The sequence below is a fragment of the Struthio camelus genome, chromosome 4 (genome assembly GCF_040807025.1).
Source record: "Struthio camelus isolate bStrCam1 chromosome 4, bStrCam1.hap1, whole genome shotgun sequence".
Lineage (NCBI taxonomy): Eukaryota > Metazoa > Chordata > Aves > Struthioniformes > Struthionidae > Struthio > Struthio camelus.
This window is the reverse complement of record NC_090945.1, coordinates 45971708-45993147: the sequence shown is the minus strand read 5'-3', so window position 1 is coordinate 45993147 and position 21440 is coordinate 45971708. Positions and strand designations below refer to the sequence as shown.

The 21440-nt window shown below is 36.7% G+C and overlaps 1 protein-coding gene across 10 annotated transcripts in view; it reads right to left on the bottom strand.

The window, feature by feature from the left end:
• The window catches only part of GALNTL6 (polypeptide N-acetylgalactosaminyltransferase like 6), a 506336-nt gene that overhangs the window by 308504 nt on the left and 176392 nt on the right, over positions 1–21440 (bottom strand). For all 10 annotated transcript variants that reach the window (XM_068942492.1, XM_068942494.1, XM_068942498.1 and 7 more), the window contains one exon: positions 20534–20642. In XM_068942492.1, coding sequence (XP_068798593.1) covers positions 20534–20642 — 109 coding nt within the window. The remainder of the gene's footprint in view (positions 1–20533; positions 20643–21440) is intronic.

Genomic DNA, 21440 nt, shown 5'->3' with positions numbered 1-21440 from the left:
AAATGATAGAGGAATCAAAGGAGAACTGTGAAAATGGAGAGGTTCGGGAGGGGAGAAATCACCAAAAGCTTAACCCTCTTAAGTTTTATTCTACTACTTCTCCAAACTAGAGATCGCTAGGAGTACTACTACAGCCTCAGAAAGCATGGAAGGATATAAACTCCCTGGATATATACTACTAACAACTATCCAGGCAGAATCATTTATTTTAGTTTACCACTTCTTCAGTGTTCATAACTGGTAATGGGCCCTTGTTCCAAGCTTCTCAAGCAGATTCAGGTCCTAGTCATCCACAGCTACTTCATGCAATTCACTAAGATTTCAACCATATTCTGCATTACGCCATGAAAACGTGCAGCACCTTCTTTGCTTTATTCCTCTACACTAAAAATATCAGGAGAAAGAAGCTTTCCGGTTACAGCTAGGAAAGAAAGAGTCCAGAAAATAATTGTTCTAGTCTGTTGCTGCACTTACAGAATCAAATTGCTTCTCAGCATCTCAAATTCAAATCGTATCTTAATGGGTAGTTTCCAGAAGAGGCAACATACACAGTTAAAAGTCAAGTTTTCTACTAAGAGAAATGGCACACTCTGCTTCTTGAGAAAGGTTGAAAATGCTAAACAGTGGTATGTCTCTCTCCCCTCACCACCCCCCCCAAAAAAAAAAAAAACTCAGCAAAATACTTTAAAATATAGATATCAGGAAAGAAATTAAGATGAATAAGATTTATGGGCTCTCGTCTCCCTATACAGCTCTTCAGGATATGGGGTTAATAGTACTCTTATTTAATTTAACTGACATTTGTATGTATGCATTCCATAGATTTTATTTGTAAAATACCTAGTACTCACTTATTTTGCACAAAATAGCAATTAGGAAAACAAACAGAACCCTGATACATTTTGAAACCTTTAGAAGACATGGGAATGAATATTTTTTATCTACATAAAATTAGTTCAAGAGTCAAGACATGGACTACTACAGACGTGGGAGGAAGCAAGTTATTTTTTTCAAATCACTTTGTCTTTTCATGCTAGGGAAGGTACTGGTTGCTTTGAACAAATGCCGTTTGTGGTTTTGCGTATTTATATTCATTTTCACTAAAAAGAGTGTGTAGATTTTAGGTCAAGAAATGCATAATGGAGGGTACTTTACTGACTTGCTATATAGTGACAAACTTAAACCTGCACATAGAATTGCCTTTATCTCAGATAGGACTACCCAGGAGGAACCCCCCCCCCCCCCACAGGCATATATATGTGTGTGTGTGTGTGTGCATGTATAAATGTATACACACATGCATACATACATATATGTGTATGTATGTTATGGCTTTTCCATTAGAAAATAAGAAAATTTTTCTAGCTCTAAAAGTAGTGAAACAATGGAAGAGGTTATCCAGGGAGCTGTGGAAGCCACGAACAGTGAAGACAGGGACACACGTGGCCTCCTACCATAATGTGTCTACACAGCTATGATCTATGCAACTTTGCTTATCTAGTGAGGTTGACTAGTCTTAAATTTCTATGATCTCTAAGACAAACAGGAGGAGGATTGGGGATAAACTGCTAGAATTATGTTTTCCTCAAAATCAGCAAGACTCAACAGAAACTCAAATACATTGACTTCAGTAGAAACTGAAATATATTTATGACAATTCTCTTCTACTTTTCCCACAGTTCTGAGAGTATCCTACTAGTTACACAATCTCATGAGCCTGATTTACAGGCAAGCAGTTTCACTGATTTTAGATAAATGAAACGGAGATCAAAAAGGCCTATTGTTTTTACTTTTTGCTACTCTATCTAGAAATAGCTTGGAAAGCCATAGCAGGAAGATTTACAATATTTTTTAATTATCTATTACATAATTGTCAAGGTCTGGGGGAATATAAACAGTTCTCCCTTAGCATCGTAGACACAGCTGGAATCAAATCTTACTTAGGTAACTGAGAAAAATAAAAACCCTGTCAAGTAAACCCTGAACAATACATTGTTAAATGAGAATAGTTCATAAATACACAATAAAAAATTATTACTATTTCAGTATCAAACCACTGCAGAAAACGCAAGCAATATAAAATTCTCTCCAGTTTTCTGGAAAAAGCATTCAAATTCCCACTATTTGATTGTTCTTCAGATACCAGTAGCGTACACAAAATTTCTTTTCAAGTACTGCGTAGAGTCCTCAGTAGGGATCACACAAGTGCTTTTGATAGTGATATAAAAAAGCTATTGGGAGTCAAAATGTGAGGCTCTGTCCTTTCCGGGTTGCTGCTACAGTACCTGATGGTCAGCAGGAGAAATATGAACTAAATTGCCTCTCTCTTCAGGAACGGCCTTCTACAAACGGCATAGTTTGGGAGAAGGAGGGAGTAAAAGATATCATGCTTAAATTTCTTTATTAGATTGCCCTCTCACATCCAGAACAACAACAACAAAAAATCCTCAAAACAAACAACATAAAAGCAGAGAGATGAATAAGCTTCTTAATTTCAAAAGGGTTCATTCACACCCCACTATACTTGCATCTTCAGAGCATTACTGTCTGATTGTCATTCCCTTGAGATAAAGAATGAAAGGAACATTTTGATAACACAGAAATGAGATAAATATACTTCTGGTAGTGATACATTCCTAAATGTAAATACCATATTGAATAGGAACTAGAAAAAGGAAGTATTTTAGGGGGAGAAGAGGAGATTTATGAGAGGAATAAATGGGAACTTCTGAAATGAGCTTAGTTTGCATATACGGTATGTTTGAGAAGCATTTCTGTTCAAAGAAATGCAAATTCAGGTGGAAAATAAAATAAAAAACCACAGCTTTATAATTGTATTGGACAAAACTTCCAGATTTCCATATGCTAAATAGGCCTGGGGTAAGTGGTCATGCTAATCTAAGATCGTAATTTCTGCCTCAAAACACGAGAAAGGCATGAGATTGTAAAGAGTCCATGAAATGGGAATATCTGATTAAAAGTCTCCTCTATACACTGAGGACATGTTAGTGCTTAATGCTTCAAGTACGCTTTCTAAGAGCTGAAATAACAGAAACTGCTACCAAAAACTACAGTGGTTAGGTAGGGAGCTACCAGATGAGGAAAGCGGTAATGCTGGCACACAGAACAATGAGGCTGAGTAGGTAGTGGAGCCAGCAACAGCAATGACCAGCAGAGTAGGAGAAGCTCCAGCTCACAACACAAAAGCACTGGTTACTTGTATTGGGTCTTACTACATAGCAAGATTCAACAACTCCAAACAGTAAGTGAGGTTTTACTGCAAGAATGGAGAACAATCAGCTGGCCTAGCTGTTGCCTTGCCGAAGAGGACTGCAAAATAATTATTGTTATACTTAACATTTTGTTAAACAAAGTCACCAGTAACAGCTAGTTCATTGTTTGCTGAGTGAATTATTTTGCAAGAAGAAAAAATTAGCTCAATGCTCGTAAGCTTAATTCTCCCAGGTATCTCTGCATTTTACTAGCAACCACTTTAAATTTCAGCCTGGCCCTTGTTGCTGGCAGTTGTGTCTAGCCATAAAGGTATACGGTACAGCTAACAACTGGAATAATCCATCTCCGTTTATGATAGTTTTTGTATCACTCATTTTATTATTCTTTCAAATCAAGACAGTGTACTTTATCTTGAACATGTACACTTCCTCAATCAATAATTAATTCCCAAGTCTTACAGCTTATGCTTTTAGAAGGTCAGATCAGAGTTTTGCCTTTTTAATCTATCAATCAATTGATGTACATAGGATGTACTCGAGTACATCCAGTATGCAGGCAACAATTAAAGATTCTCATCCCTTTGGAACCAGGTTGTTCTTGTTGGCTTCAAGATGATTATTTAGAACAAACAGTTGAGCTGAAAGAAACTTTCATTATAGCTCAGTTGCCAACAAGCATACTTGTTCATTTGAAGCATTAAAAATGTAGCTTCTGAATTTCCAGAGTAGGCACTGTAGTGTAAAAGTAGTGTGTGCGTGTGTGTGTAGAGAATGGTTAACCTCATGATGTATTCTAAAGCAGTTCCACTGTTGTAGTTCAGCACAAGGATGACAGCATATGAACGGTGAAAAGTATGCTGTCTGAAGGCTTGAACAAACTTCACAAAAATAATAAGAACATATTTTTTTAATCTCTGGCTTGGAATGCTTCCTGCTAGTACTACAATGACTTGAAAAGGTAAAAGACCAATTCTAGCCATTTTCCCACTTTAATAACTCTAGATTTAAAAAAAAGTGCTATTTGGTATATACAGTGTATTTAGAACGCCGCAGTGTACAAAGCAAGATAAGCAGCAAAACATGCTGTTTTGATATGAGTTGCTCTATCACTACAGCAGAGCAGCAATATCCTCAGTAGCACTCCACAGGCTGACCTGAATCTAATCATAACGGTAGCCAAGGGATGCACAGTACATCTCCTATTTAGTCTAACTACTTATCAGCAAATGCCACAGCCACTGGAATGTTTTTTTCATTTAACATTAGAACAGATTGGCAGTGGACCATTAATCAGAGCCAGCCTCTGTAAACACTGAATGAGCAAGCATGTGGGAAACAGAACTCGTCTCAACCATAAAAAAGGCTTCACAATCTGGTTTAGTAACTGAATGACCTGCAAGGAAAAGAAAAGGATCCACCACGTAACCAGATAATCTCAAGAAATTCTAACAGTGATAAGGCATTTGTTTCAGTGTTTAAATAAATGAATTCTCACAAACTGTCTCAAGAATAGCTTTCTAAAAGACCCTAGTACCAGTGGGTCTACTATGGTTAATATATACGTCTAAGTTGATCTCTTGCAAAAGTTCGAACCGAACTGTTAATGACATGGTACACACAGGAACCAAACAGCTCCACTAACTTAATGCAAAATTACAGTTGCATAGGAACAGTTTTAAGAAGCCCAGAAATATGAAATGATAGGCTTCTAACAGCTGTAATTAACATGACACCTTCCCTCCCCCACTTTTTCTTCTAAGATGTGTTCTCAGTGTGTGTTATTTAATACATACTATCACAGGAAATTAATCAGCGTCTGCAGTGGAACAAATCTATTACTATAAGATCTTTGGCTTTTGTATTTTCTGTTTTTAATGAATTCAGCCCAAACTAGCTCTAGAAGCTGGTTTAGCGGCTGCTGCACGAAAAAGACTGAAGTCTTTACAAAGCAATTTAGCTCTCCCTGACTCCACAGCGTGCAACAGTGCAGTCACTGTTGCACTAAGAGCGCTACTCTATGGTGTGTATGCTATAGAGAAACAATGCATGAGCTCTCATAGCTTACAGCAAATTCAGATTTAGCCTTCAAGATCTCAACCATGAGGGGGGGAAAAAAAATCTATATCCATTCTTATATATGGAAATGCTAAAAGTTCACAGTTCGAGGCAGATCCAGGAACAGCTTATTCCTAATACAGTGACTCAATAACAAGGCCTTCCTTCTTGCTTTTGTAAAGTCAAGGAGAGTATTCATAAGCCAGCAGAGTTTCTAAATTCAAGAAATTCCTCAGGTAGTACATATGTATTTTACTGCTTATTCAGGACCATGGGGATCCATAGCATTATAAAATACAGTACTATAGTTCCCAGATAGTAATTAGTTTAATATGAACCTATGAAATTGAAGCTGAGTATCCACTTAAGTATCTAGTTAAATAAATAGACAAACCCTCCAACAATTCAGAGATACTATAATTATCCTCAAAACAAAGCAATATAAGCCCAGGACACTGAGTTAACCTGTTACAGCATAGCAAGATACAGTAAAGGCAGATAAACAACTGAAACGCAAGTTATGGGACAGGTCTACCCAAGTCTTTATCCTTCCCTTAAAATACACTAATTTTTCCCCTGCCAGATCCAGTGCGCTTTTCTCCTCTTCAGTTTTATTTTGGCAAATCAATCACATTCCTCTTCTAAAAACTATATCCATACTATTATTGCTGCATATAATCAGCAACATCTGACTCCTCCATAACCCCCTTTCCCTCTTCTTACTACTAACACAGCAATCATTAACAATAAATCACAAAATGAACAAGACAAAACACATTCTTTATTTGAAAAGATCCTTATGACTGGTAGGCAGTAAATTTACTAATTCAACAATGTAAGATGCCCTGCGGTAAGGAGAACTAAACAAATGGCTTAGATTACGCACTTAACATAGTTTGTTTCCTACTGCAGCTTTGGAACTATGTCTGTATTCCACCACCAGCTTATTTTCAAGACTCCTATCGGAGCACTGAAGTGTTCAGACTTCAGTTTCAATGAAAAGGGAAAGGATTAATAATCTTATTCAGAGCTCTAAGAGAAATGTGAATTTAATGTTTTGAAAATGTGTCAGTGCTATGTAGAAATGAATTTTGTGATACATTTGCTTAAACAATTGCCAGCCCTGGTTTGGAAGGTCATTAACTGGCAGATCAGAACCACTTAATAAATTAAAGGGGTCTCTGAATGGTTTTGGACATTTAACAATCTACTTCCATAGATCTTGTAAGTCTGTGAAGCAGTTCCAGAGTAATGCTAAGAGGGTGCAGAAGCAAACTAACAAAACTTAAACCCGTAATTCATCATGTGAATTAAAAATTAGAGTTTATTATAACCCTTTACAGACTTTATTATAACTCTCTATAGCCCTGGCTGTCCTGATCCCAGAAGCGGATCAGTATACCGAGGAAATCAAGAAACTCCGAGAACTTTTCTGAGCAAACAGAATTATAAGCGAAAAGAAAATGCACTTTTAGGAACATTCCATTCATTTGGAAAAAATGGACTTACACATAGCACTTGGCACTATTCTATTATAGCTTATAAGGCAATGTACCTATTTAGAATTTAACTACCAATGACAAATACAATCAGATTGATTTTACTCATTGCCATGGTCAATCACATATTTTTTCCTTATGAGCACAGAGGAAGACGAAAAGCAATGCCATCGCTCAACAAGTTTAAAACATTAAAACAGTGAATAAACAAGTTTGCTTTTGTATGCTAGATAATAGTTACATGCCCTATAATTTAAGATTTAATTTCTAGACATAAAGACATTTTATTCCCCAGCAAGCTTGCTCCCAAATGCAGATTTCAAAGATGCTAGATACAGATTTTCATTGCTAGTGTATACTAAAGTCCACATCTGACAGCTTCACCGCTACTAAGCACAAAAATATTAAACTAACACAATTCACAATTTCTGACACTTGCTGCTATTGTGTCTTCTAGTCTGTTAAAGCTTAGCAGATAATTAAACAGAAAATTATTCTTGATTAATGTTTGACATCCTATCTTTGATTAATAACAATGAATATATTCACTACTTAAAACCAATTCAAGTCTTCAAGTCCCAAGTTTATTTTCAACATCTAGGTACTAACAGTCGTTATCCAATATTCCAAAATTCCATATCCACATTGGATATGCAATCAGACATTTAGCAGATGACACATGTAACACAGAATGGAATAGGAGAGTCTTCTGAGCAAAAAGACAAAAATTAATAGTATTTCTTCCTGGTAATAATATCATTCTACTGGAAGGAGGATTAATAGATTATTTATTTATGTTAAACTATCATCGGAAATTATTTTAAAGGAGTACTCCTTTAACGAATCCTCTTAATGAAAGAAGAGAGCTCAGGTCGCCACTGAGAGTGATGAGTAGGATGGCATAAGGAGCTGTAAATTCACGATCCCTCCTGCATTCTCACTACTGCCCCATGAACCTCGGGGCAGGGAGGTGTGGGGGGGGGGGGGGGGGACGGAAACCTCCTAGGACAAGCATCCATACTTCCTCTTGAAGCTCCTCCTCGCAGTCTCCTTTTCATAACTTCAGTTTCTTGGTGAACATGGTGGGTTGAAACGCCATCCAGCTGAGGAAGGAATTGAATCTGGCTTTCCTGCTTCCTGGGGAAGTGCACATTTTAACTCAAGTACCCTATCAAAAGAATTATAATGTGCAACCTATTGTATCATACAGTTCAACATGTGCAGCAATATCATTTCTAGTTCTATATGATACAGTTTCTTCCTCACCAATAAGCACCTTTTCTACCACACATGTACACTTAATAGTTTGGCAACTGCTTTACTAAATCAATTAAACAATAAATAATAACAATGCGACAGCTGCCATCTCCTTCCTCCAACATCTGTAATCTAAGAATAAAATTACAAAAATTGTAATGCTTCAAGTATTAACATTGTTCAGGCAATTCCGAGATCTCTCACGGGAATTACTGTGCAGCAGCATAAAATTTCTGGCTCACTATCAGGCCTCACATAAGACAGATTCTTAGTCGCTCAGGTGAATCAGTTCTTGGACTGTCCAGAGCATTAGGTGACTAGAAAATTTCCGAGTTAAAAACACTAAACCACCCTGAACTCAGACTCCTGCAATGAACCATTCTTTGAATGTTAATTCTGGATAGGGTAACAGTAACAAATGTCAAATTATCTTAGATCTGCCCCTTGATTTCATAACTGGCCAAATAGAATTTTTGTCATCAGCAGGCTACTTCAGTTGTATTACAAATGCTTCACTTCTCCTTTTGAAAGAGTTTTGAACGACATAAAAGGCAATGATTTTGTATCTGAGAAGAGTTAGCAAAAACGTTTATATATCCCTATACACAATTTTGATCCATGAGCTCTTTTTTTAATATACTAAAACTAAAAGGGGAAAAAATACTGGATGAACAAAATAAGCTGAACCAATAACAGACTATTATCTGTACCACAGGACATGCTTTAGAAAAATGACTATGTGCTACCACAGCATACCAAATAGCAATAACATTTGTCAGTGTTAACAACTTTCCTATAAATGAAAAAAAATCCATACACTGGCTGCTTTGCAACTAGCAGTTGCAGAAAGGAAAGCATCTGCATTTAAAAAGAAAATCAGCTATACTGAGAAACTATAGCTACAGTTGAAATTGTGATAGAGGATTTGAACTGGAATAAGACTTGATGCTCCAAATCAAGGAAGACTTTCTGTATAAAATTAATTTTGGCATTTTGAAATATTTACAAGTTTTGATATATCTAGATAAATTCATTCTAATTACTGACTCTTGAGTCTTCTGTTTGAGTCATATGCTCAGAATATATTTTCCAAAATTCATGATGCTTTCCCTAAAATCAGACTTGACGCTGACAGAAATCACTAGTAATGAGCTCACTTCCTTTACAATAGATTCATCAGCTTGATGGTGTGTGAAACTGCATGAAATACACTTCAGCTTATTTCAGCTTATCTATCCTTCAACATGTCTTTAAGAGTTTTTACTAAAACAAGTAAATGGATAAATAAATTTCTACTTGTTACATTCAAGTTTTGCGTAAGTGCTGAGAAATCTTCCAATCTGGCTCTTTCCTTCCCCTTCTCCCTTTTCTTTGTGTCAGTTGACCAACAAAAAAAAGTTTTTAAACATGAACTGTTTTTTCATGAAGGCATTAGTGAGACAGCTACCCTCAAGGATTCCCATTAAAGGACCTTCTCAAAACAGGGTTAAGTTTAAGCTCATGAATTCTGTTCTTACAACTACAGGACTAAGCTTCCCTCAAATGATAGGTCTAAAGTGAACTATTCCAGTGGACTAAAATTGCATCCTTTTTTTTCTGTATCCGCATTAGCATTTTTCAGATGTGTAATTATTATCCACTAAATAAAAAAATATATATAAAACCAAAAAATGTTATTTGAGTATATGACATTGGCAAAAACCTGTCAGGGCTTCCTGACTTCCATGTAAAACTTCAGAATACTCAGAAAATAGAAGATGAAAAATTTCTCTCTATCACACTTTACCATAAACATTAGAAAAGTTTATGATTGTACAAAGAGAGGGGAAAAAGTCATTTAAATGCCAAACCGAAGTGGCAGTATGTTAGTAGCTAGTTTAAGTTATTGGCTAATGACAGCTAATTAAAATGCCTGCCCTCTGGAACCTTAACAGCTCACAGCTTTCACTCTTCTTTCTGAAGCATCTGAAGTTTGGATTTTTGCCCAGTATAACTGCTTTAGTAAAAGCTAGAACAAAATAAAGAAAAATCAATGAAGTAAGATACTATCTGTTTGGAGGATTAATTTTTGTGTGACAATATTAAAATTAAATTAGTTCCTCAACTAAAGAATTCTTAGAGAGCAACTCAGAAGCTCAGAATATCCAGAATACACTTTTACCTTTGATGAAATTTTGACAGAGTGTGAAATCAGATCCAGTAGGATGATGGAACCGACACCCTTTCACTGTGTGATAACTTGTCCCCTGGAGACTGCTTCCCCGACTTACACACCAGTACAAACGGTGCTTCAGGATCAATCTCACCTTTGGCAGGCTGCTCCCCAACAGCAGTGCAAAGAGCAACTGGAAGTATTAGTAGCTTTGTATACATTGACCAAAATTCCCAAAACTCATACAAGCAATGCAAATAATCAGCACATAAAATAGAAGCAAGAGAATAGGTAAACTGAAATTACTTCAGCTATCATCTAAAAATATAAATATATTCTAACAGGAAATGAGGTGACAAATATCTGATGCAAGACTGCCAGTATAGTTTTAAAAATACTGACAATGTAATTTAAAAACATGCCTTGATTTTTTTTTTCTAATTTACATCTGATAATCAGAGTTGTTACTTTGTTTTTCCATTCAACTTGCAGGCAAGTCTCTGTCCACATTTCAACCTCACCTTATGTTATGATTGCCATAATAAGTGATACGAAAAAAGAGAGGGTGACAGTCCCTTTCCTTTTTTTTCCCCTTTAATTTCCTGTGTAGCTACCAATAGAGTTCAAACTATATGCCAAGTTTTCAAATTCTTTCTAAAGGAACTGTAATTTCAGATGCCTAAGTTAACTTCAATTTGTTTAATACATGATGTTGACAGAATTAACAGTGTACAGTCCAATCTGACACATGGTTCAAGTAAGCCATATTTTAGTGTACAATTTTTTCCCACAATTTAAATTATATTTATCCATATAAGATAGAACTATTTTTTCATAATCAATACAGAATTACATTTAGTGCTGCTAGCTGTATGTTGCTGCCCAGCAGTCAGCCCTAGAGGCACCCTGGCACGTTGCTTTGGAAGAAGGCTCAGAGGAGACAGGCAAGGGCCACGTGCCCAGGAAGCTCAAGGAATACTGTAGAGTGTGACTGAGCACAGCTGTGGCACACAAAGTTGACTTTCTCTCAATACAAAGGGAACCAGAGGGTGGTCACAAATGGATGGTGGAATAAATATCTTTGTTTTAGATAAACAGCTATGTCAGTTGAGTGGATCAACTGAATACATCCCAGTTGAGCAGATCAGCTGGTGGTGTAAACGTTTCTCCTGGAGTTCCAAAGAGTGTGAGCATCACCTTGAGTCAGCCAGATCAGCATGGGGGTTATATATGTGGTTCAGCCTAATACAGAGTGTAAAAACTGAACAACTAACAAAAGAATTTCGAAGAGAGCAATAGGCTTGAGTTGGTTTGAACCCACCTACCCCTGGCGACTGGGGACACCCAGCATCCTGACAGGGAGCACATTATAGAGACTGGTAATGGGAATTGCGTTGCTATTGCAATTGAATTGTACATTGCAATTGCTCTGTTTCGTTAAGTGTAACTTACACTTGTATTGTGATTTCAGTATATTACTGTATTAGTGTGCTAAATCAAAACACCTGTGTAACATCACATATCTTCAAATAAGTAAATCGGATATTAAACATTACAACCTCCATGAAAGGAGCATCTAAAAGAGCCTGGTCGGAGAGTACTGGACTCCAACACATGGCTATACAAAAACACTTTCGACTCATGCAGCCTAACATGCAACCTGAAGAATATGGAGTTTCATACTGCTACCATATTTATCACAAACATATACAGTTCATTTCATTTTCAGTGTCTTTGTTTAATTTGTTTTTTAGCTCCAACTTCTGAATATATGCAAATACCCAAGAACCTTCAGCCTGAGATCTGTGGGTCTACGAAGACTCAGAGGTGCATATATGCATGTAAGAACAGATGCTATCTGCCTGTGTTGCCTCTCTGGTTCTGGATGAGCAACATCTTATTAGACTGTTTTAATGATTCATCTCTGATAAAACTAATCTGCATGAAATGAGTGCACTGTGGCAAGTAAAGGTCTAATATAGTTAAACTGCCTTTCTCCTGGTCAAGAGTAACACTTTGAAGGAGCAGAAAGGTAAAGAGTATATAGCAAAGAATTATAACTTTAACAGTTTCCCTCCACATAAGCTTTCTATATGCTATTTAAATAAATAAAAAGGAGCAAAGACTGTGCAAATGGCACAATAACTGTAAGGCTAACCAGGTGATAAAGTTTATTCTAAGAGGTTTTTCCTATGGATTCTTATTTGCAGACTGGAACAAAACATAAAAATATTGACATGCACTTTTTAAAAGTCACTTCACAGAATCACAGAATGGTTGAGGTTGGAAGGGACCTCTGGAGATCATCCAGTCCAACCCTCCTGCTCAAGCAGGGTCCTCTAGAGCACATTGCCCAGGATGGTGTCCAGACAGCTTTTGAACATCTTCAGGGAAGGAAACTCCACAAACTCTCTGTGCAACCTGGTCCAGTGACCAGTGGCTCTGTTACCCTCTCAGTAAATAAGTGACCAGTGGCTCTGTTACCCTCTCAGTAAATAAGTTTTTCCTCAGGTTCAGACAGAACTTCCTGTGTTGCAGTTTGTGCCCGTTGCCTCCCATCCTGTTGCTGGGCACCACGGAGAAGAGACTGGCCCCACCCTCTTGATACCCTCCCTTCAGGTACTTACACACATTGATCAGATCCCCCCGAGCCTTCTCTTCTCCAGGCTAAACAGTTCCAGCTCTCTCAACCTTTCCTCAGAGGAGAGATGCTCCAGTCCCTTAATTATCTTAGTAGCCCTTCGCTGGACTCACTCCAATAGCTCCATGTTTCTCTTGTACTGAGGAGCCCAGAAGTCCAGGGAAGGCATCACCAGGGCTGAGTAGAGAGGGAGGATTACCTCCCTCGACCTGCTGGCAACACTCTGCCTAAAGCAACTCAGAATACCATTGGCCTTCTTGGCCACAAGGGCACACTGCTGGCTCATGGTTAACTTGTTGTCCACTAGGACCCCCCCAGGTCCTTCTCTGCAGAACTACTTTCCAGCAGGTCAGCCACCAGCTTGTACTGGTGCATGAGCTTATTCCTGCGAAGGTGCAGGACCTTGCACTTGCCTTTGTTGAACTTCATGAGGTTCCTCTCCGCCGGTCTCTCTAGCCTGTTGATGTTCTTCTGAATGATAGCACAGCTCTCTGGGGTATCAGCCACTCCTCCCAGTTTTGTATCATCAGCAAACTTGCTGAGGAGATACTCTATCCCTTCATCCAAGTCGTTGATAAGTTAAACAATACTAGACTTGACCAATACTTGACCAATTTCATTTGAAAACAAAGATTTTTTTTTAATTTATGTTTAGTGCTATAAACACAGCTGTTTAGCAGTCATCATTCTCTCAGAAATTAGCTTTCAATTCGAATGAATTTTCTGTGACTCTCATAGAACATAATCATTTGGCACAGAGGCAAGCAGTCAAAAGCACTACTAAACATCTCCAAAACATTATAGAGGAAAAAAGACCTTGTTTAAAGAACAGTCCTTTGAAATGTTCCCTTTCCATAACAACATGAAACCCAAATTAAAAACAACAAAACACAACTATGGAACTTGTAGCATGGGATCTTTCTACATAATTTCATAGACTTTTAATTTTATGGGCAGAACTGGTCCAAAACTATTCTTAAATTACATCTTTTTTTTTTTTGTTTTCCCCATTAGTTCTGCTCAGATGGAAAGTTTCCATTTTTCTGTTTCTCCAGTTCCCCCTTAGCAGTATTTTACAATGGAAAAACCTATCACTTGTAGTTAGAAATAGCTTTTCATGATCAGAAATAGCACCACATTCAAGTATAAATGTTCAATCTGTGCTTCTTTACAAGCCCATATAAGTCCTCCTATTTGAGAGGGACTGTAATTCATCATTAATATTATTACTTGTAATTGATGAACACACATGGTTGAGATTTTTTGATGGAAAGAGATATAATAACTTTCAGAAGCAGAGTAACAATGGAATTGTTTGACTCTCTAGGGCTCTTAATCTCACTACTCAGGATTTAAAGAATCAATAGAATGTCTTCTCACAGATGCTTTTGAAGTAGGGCCTTCTTGGCTCTCTCCTGTAAATCTTATATCTCATGAGAAAATTCAGGGATCTCAGATTCCCAGTTCTGTACTGAAAGCCTGGAAATTCAGTGGTCATTGGCACCATAGCAACTATCATGCTCCTGAAGCAAAGATCTTGCTAGGCTTTTCGGCTCAAAATCCTTTCGAGAAGGAAGAAAGGGAACTCGGAAAGCTTCACTCTGATGAAGTGAGGAAACTTGTCAAGTCAGTAACTGATAAATGACAATATCAGAGCTTCAACATCTGGGCAGATGATCTTTCCAGGATCTCTATCCAGAGAAATAGGCACATTTACACCACCCTCACATACTCAGTATTGTAGCAGACTGTACACATACCCGTAGCTAGCTAGGTTATTAATATATAAGCTGTGTTTATATAGGGTGCACTCTTCTAAACCGCAGGGCAATAATGCTCCCTTAAAATATACATAAGAATGTTCACTACTTGCCTAAACAAAATGCTGATAGATGTAAGATTTGCATTTGTATACAGTTTGCATATTTTTTTAAAAATGTAAATTACACATATTCTTCATCAAGACATGTCATCTGCTTCTCAGTTGGATCCTCACAGGAAAACAAATTAATAGGAACTGCTCTTAGTTTAAATGCTGATTTCTTGTCAAAAAGATGCCAGGACATATCAGCTGCAATAAAGTCAGTTTTTCCGATTAACTTATTCTGTTCACTCTCCCTCTGTTGTGATATCCGATTGACTTACTGAATTATTTCAGAAAATGGAAACAATTACATTTCTATTTTTCCCCCTCCTAAAGTGTCTATCAAAACTGTTTAGTCAGGAATAACTTTTTTTTTTTTTTTTTTTTTAAAAAAAGGTCATCTTTCACATTCCTCTCTCTTATATTTCAATCACTGGTTTTCATACAATGAAAAAATAATATTCAGAGAAAAATTCAAGTGATTGGGATGCCTGAATGTAATAATTTCGATATCGCTAGGTCTATTCTGTACTATTTAATACAAATCATTAAATGTTCCTTTCCAAATTTGAGTAGATTAAGGCTTGGATAACTGGTAAATAATTGGCTACCTTTCACACTCTACCAACAGCACAGTAATTATCTACCTCTGCAATGCACCAGCACATTCCCTCTTTGGCTCCTTGCATTCATATATGAAAATTAACCAGCTAAAATTCTTAGAATTGCTCTGGAAGTTTTATTTTCATTAAAGAAATTGAAAATATTGAAACTGCATAAGAAGAAAGAGAAGAGAAATAAGGTGCAAGCAAAACAACAAAATAATTGGTGTTAGAGAAGAAATTCAAATGCTTTTACTACCACATCATACAAAAGCAAGGCTAAACATGAAACATTGTAACATACACAATACAGACAATTAACTGTCAAAATCATTCTGCAGGAAATCAGTGGTAAAAAAATTATCAAGCTGCCAGACAGAATTAGAAGTTTTAAAATACAGAATACCTACAATGACAATGGGCACAAGATGAGAATCTATCTATAAGAAAGGTTATTTATCTGACTACCTGAAAAAAAAAAAACACGCAAGAAATGAATTTCCTATATGGATAGTGCATCCAGGTGTCGCCTTTTCTTCCAGAAAGAGAGGGAACAGCCACTAGTCAGTTGGTTTATGCATGCAGTTAGAATAGAGGTGGTCCTTGGTTACTTTTTTAAAAAGAACTTAAACCAAGACACCCAATCCAGCACCATTATTTTTAAATCTTGTGTCTCAGATCTGAGGTTATTTTTTTCCCCCCTTTTACAATCTTCAGCAATAAAGAAAACTAGGAGGAAAACTTCTCCAGCACAGCAGACTCATCTCTCAGTCAACTGGACCAACATCATTCCTGTGTTGCTTGGCTGTCTTGTGAGTTTCAACAGCTCTGTACGTGCAAGGTCAGCAACAGGCACATGTTAATAATTGATTTTCTGTTTGCTTGTAAAAGGAGATTAAAAAAAATTTCATTTTGGGGATTTTTAACTTTATGAATGTAATATAAGCAAGTTCTAAAATAAAGTACCATTTTGAAACAAAAAAAATTGAGACGTCATTTGGAAAACAGCAACACTAAACATTGTGATGCTTTCAACATAATGGAAAAACGTCTTACATTAAAAAGAACAAGTTTAACAAAGACTCATGTTTTTTAAAACGCATAGACATATGAACTACATCAACTTATTTAATAATACTTTTACCAATATAGTGTAAATTAACTTCTTTTCCTTTCAGTCCAAGATCACATTAAGCGTCTATTTTCTGCCATGAATAAAAAAGCTAAGCCACCTGCGGTCCCACAAGACATTTCATTTTTGTAAGAAAATGATCGATCTGGGATGGCCTGAATTTTCAGTTTCACTGACCTTGCATTTGACTACCAAGAAATTATTTATTGTGACCATTTGCAGCCATATTGCATCATCACTTCCAGGGATGAAGTAATCACTCATATAGTAACTTTATTTGAAGATCTGTCAGTGGGGAATTTTTAACCCAAGCTGTATATCCAGTTGATTTCAGAAAATGTAAATTGTTGATTCTGGGCAGGGCAGGGGGTAATAATCAAAATGTCACATGGCTTGAAGTCAGATAGGAAATCCGAGCAGATTGGATAATAATTTCTCTTCAGCTGAGGCTCTGCAGTGAGCTTTCTGCAATATACAACAGAGCTGGGCATCGGCCTTAAGAGCTGATCACTGTTTTGTGATTCTGTGCAACAGTTTCAGTAAGATCACGGCAATATCTCAGAGAAACCTGTGTGTAACCCACTGCACTTTGTTGTGATGGACAAAATCGAGGGCAGTGCAGTCCCATGTCACGTGCTGATTTACAAATTTTTACTAGGGAACAGAAAAAAAATGTTTGCTGGACAGATTAGCTTTTAACCAGTTAGGATTCTAAAGACTGCTTTGCGTTTTCCTCAGCAGTAAGATACAATATCCTACAACATTAATTGCACCACAGAGTATTATCTCTTTTCAAGACAAGAAATTGAGTCACAGAGAAAAATAAAATACCTGTGAGAAGAAGAGAAACCAAACTTAGCTTTAGACTCTCAGACCTCTGCCATAATTACAGGTCGTGCCACTTTCTTCTAGTACCTTGCAAATTATTCAGACACAGCTGGAAAAGTAGGATCATTTAGGGAGGGCCTTTGACCAAGAGTCAATTCCATCTGCATCGAAGATTTTTCCTAAGGACTATGACATGTGACTAAGATCTCCATTTCTTCATATATAAAATGGGGAAAATATTGGGAGGTGAACAGATAAAAAGTACTATTATCACTACCTACAATATCTTAGATTAGCATACCTTTCTTCCTGTAATGTCACTGGCAGTGGAGTAGAATACATACACAACCAGTAGGAGTATATCACTCTTGGATTGGGAATGGAGTAACAATTCACAAGGGCATGGACCAAAAAAAAAAAGATTATCTAATGTCCAGGTTATGCATATCTGAAGAGGCTTGCCTTGATTTTGCTACATGAAACACCTTCAGCTGTGCCTCTCTTATTCTTAGCACAAAATATATGTATTTTCCAAAAGGAAACATCTCATCCCAAGAAAAATCCATCGTGAATCTATGTCATGGTGTCATATTAGAGATGTCCCCTCTGTTTTCTCAGGTGGAAAGCAGACATGGATGTTTTCAACCCAAACAAAGCTTCAGCAAATAATTCCAGCTAAAAGAAACTAACCTTTGAAAGGTGTGTGCTACCACCAAATTCCATACAGTTGAGAATTTGAAAAACTAGCATTAGTTATTGAAGACAGCCTCAGCAAGAGTCCTTGAATATTAATTATGTTTTCTGCTACATCAGGAGCTTATACACAGAATGTGAATTAACAGCAGAAACAGCATAAACACACATTTGATTCTGAGCCCAACAAAGCAGTCTATTGACAAAATAACATGAGCTCATGTCAGCATTTTTATGTCAGACCACTTGAAAGTTCAGAGCTAAGATGCAGATGATCTAGAATACTTGAAATAAACAGAAATAGTAATAACATCTTTCTACTATTTCTTGCAAATTGCTTGTCTGATTAGCACTAGAGGATCAAATGTTTTCCTGGAGGAAAGACCACTCATACTCAAACTCGGGAACGTTGGTTTTGGTTTGGTGAAGCTAAATGAGGGTCAAAAAATTTGGCCTTGTTAAAGAAAACTAGCTATAGAGAAACAAGCACCTCCCCCTCATAGGTTTATAAAATTCACATTCCCAGTACTCAGGAAATTTTAAGATCTACTGATATACAGGCAAACTGAATTCTGCCTTTTCTGTGATCTCTCGTAAAGCCCTTTCATTCCCATTATTTCCATGCCTTTGGATGGTAGAGCTTACTCTCTAGGTAATGTTTAACCAAAAGCTGATTTCAGCTAAATTTTGCTCTATTATTAGGGACAGAAATAATATCGTATATCCCAAAAGAGTGCACTGAGAAACTGAGCCCATTGTAGCTTTGCATTACTGTATTGTGATTTTCACAGGGGGGGAGGGGAATCATTAAAAGTTAATTTAGGCTAATGAATAATAACGACTACTACTTAGACAGAAATCATTAAAAAGATTTCTTAGTCAAATTCAGCAGGCACTATCACAAGTAAACTAATAAAAATATAAATAAGTCGGTATGCTTTAATTTATTATTATTTATAAGAAAGGAAGTACACTGAAAAAATTGTATACATACTAGGGCATACCACTGCAGTTATAATATCAATAGTAGGCCTAGGAAATATACAGCCACATAGTTTTGCTTGCTAACTTCTCAGGGCACTCCATAGTTCAGAATGCAGTACTATTACATAGCTATAGCAATCCATGAGATAATATTAGGTATTACTGTTTATTTCCCAAAACCTAGGTGGTCTATATTACATATTAAGCAATTACAAGTGCACTGCTAATATATCACTGTACATCCCCCTAAAAGGGCCATTCTAACCAGAAAGCCTGTGATATTCCCTACACATGTGCATGTTTCTACATACGCCACTTCTGCTTTGTGCATTCTTTCTTACACATCTGGCATTCTACACTCAGCAATTTGGAACAAAATTAACATTGACCTGGGAAATCCTAAACCTCTTAGAATAATTTCATTTACCATCACCCTTTTTGCTTCCCCCTAAGAACACATACAAGGGAAGGAAAGGCTTCTCTGAAACCTTTTGATCACTGATCAGAAGAGAAAGGGATAAATTCAGAAGAGAAAGAGATTTATAAAATTAACCTGCACTTGATACATTTTACTGATTCAGAACCTTGCAAAATTAAGTACTTACCAAGTATTATGAATCTGTCAACTGAATTCAGCTACAGAAGTACTTGGGGGGAGGTATTGACCATCTTCTGACATTTGAATCGAGACAGCATAATTTATTTTATAACAGTAGATTGGCCTTTGTAAAATAATGACTTTCAGACACTGATTAAGGTGCAATTTGACTGCTGTTTCCCTTCCTTTAAATTTAATTCTTATATTGAATTCTTACGTTGTAAATTAGAAGGGAAAGACTCAAATCTGAACGTGCTCCATAACAAAGGGAAGACCACAAACATTTCTTTCCACATATGACACATAGCTCACAAAGAAAACTTTTTTGCTGTTAGGTATCTGCATGATTTAAGTAACTAACCCTCAGGCAAATGAAAATTCCATTACTCACTTCAGCAAAGCATCCTTCAATATATCTGTAAATACAGTTTGCTTCCATTTCCAAATCATTTTGGACTGTCAGAATGAAGTAAAGTAGCTTTAGGGTAAGCAAGATTAAAGGACAGGAGTTAGACAAATGGTAATAGGGTCAAAATGTGTCCCTCGTATAACCTTGGATGTTTTTAAAACTTACAGGTACTAGAATTGGATTTTATCCATTAATTTAAGGACAGCACAACTTCAGCATTAACATACATCCCTTTGTTTGAAAGCCAGCACTTCTGTTTATATTTGGTTACAAGAACTGATTTCAAAATGAAAAATATTTTCTTAAGTATTTTTGCCCATTTCCTGGTACAATCAATATATAGCTATTATTATTAAACATATTTTTATTCTCAAGCGGCTATTTTCAAAGATAAGGTATTTGTGTTCAGTCTGACCCCCCCTCAGTTCAGAACCACTGCAATAAAAAAAAAAAAAGAGAGAGAGAGAGAGAGAGAGAGAGAGATTGTCACAAATGCTTTTTAGCTGACTTCAAAGAAAAAAAAGATCCACGTGGAAAAAGAGTGAATAAAATAGGTAAATTTGCTCCAAAGGTAAGTGAACTATACCTGAACGCATAGCATCTTTTTGAATGCTTTCATAATCATGCCAGTCCTTCCTTTTCAAGCCATCTGTCCAGGTGAAGAGTTGTCCATCTCCCATCCCCAATGGAAGTGTCTGTGGAGGGAAAAAACAAAAACAAAAAACACACACATATATAATAAAAATGTATGTATAGTTTGTATTATTACAGAAGAACATTTATAATATGGCACAAGCAATCAAAACTCCAATGCAAATATTGAAACTAGTTTGTGGTAAGTGAAGCTATTGTTCCAAACACTGTGAGAAAACCATGCATTTGTTTCTTGACCAAATAATACAAATATGTCAAATACCTCATGCTTAACGCTTCTCTTTACAGTAATGTCTTGCTATGACTGCTTGGCAAAGAGCTTATGGAAGTTAAATGGACCACTAAAACAGAACAGGTTATCAAAAATATCTCATCCTTCAACTCATGAAGTAACTCAAATTTTTTTTTAAACCGTCATTTGTGCAAAATTAGAGTTCCAGTTATTTAGGGTGTTTGAATGATCTCCTTCAGGATTTTGTTTGTTTCTTTTTTGTTTTGTATTTTTGTAATAGCCAGTGATAAATTATTGGTACTCACATAAGGCCTGGCTCTTTGCATCAGAGGGAAAGAGCAAATACATTGTAGGAGTCCCTCAAAGCACTTTCAAATCCTGTAGATTTGTCTTTGAGGTAAGGGGAGAGGGCCAGGGAGAGGGCCAACACGCAGCTGGTAAGTTGATTTCCCCATTCCAGACTCCAATTTCTTGGAGAAAGCTAAGAACAGCTAAAATATTGAAGTTTCCATCAGAGGACTTCTGGAAGCAGGAAACTAAAGTATTCTGGAACTATCTCCAGTTTATTTTGAGGTTTAGCTGGCAAACTCCAGAGCAGTGCAGCAAG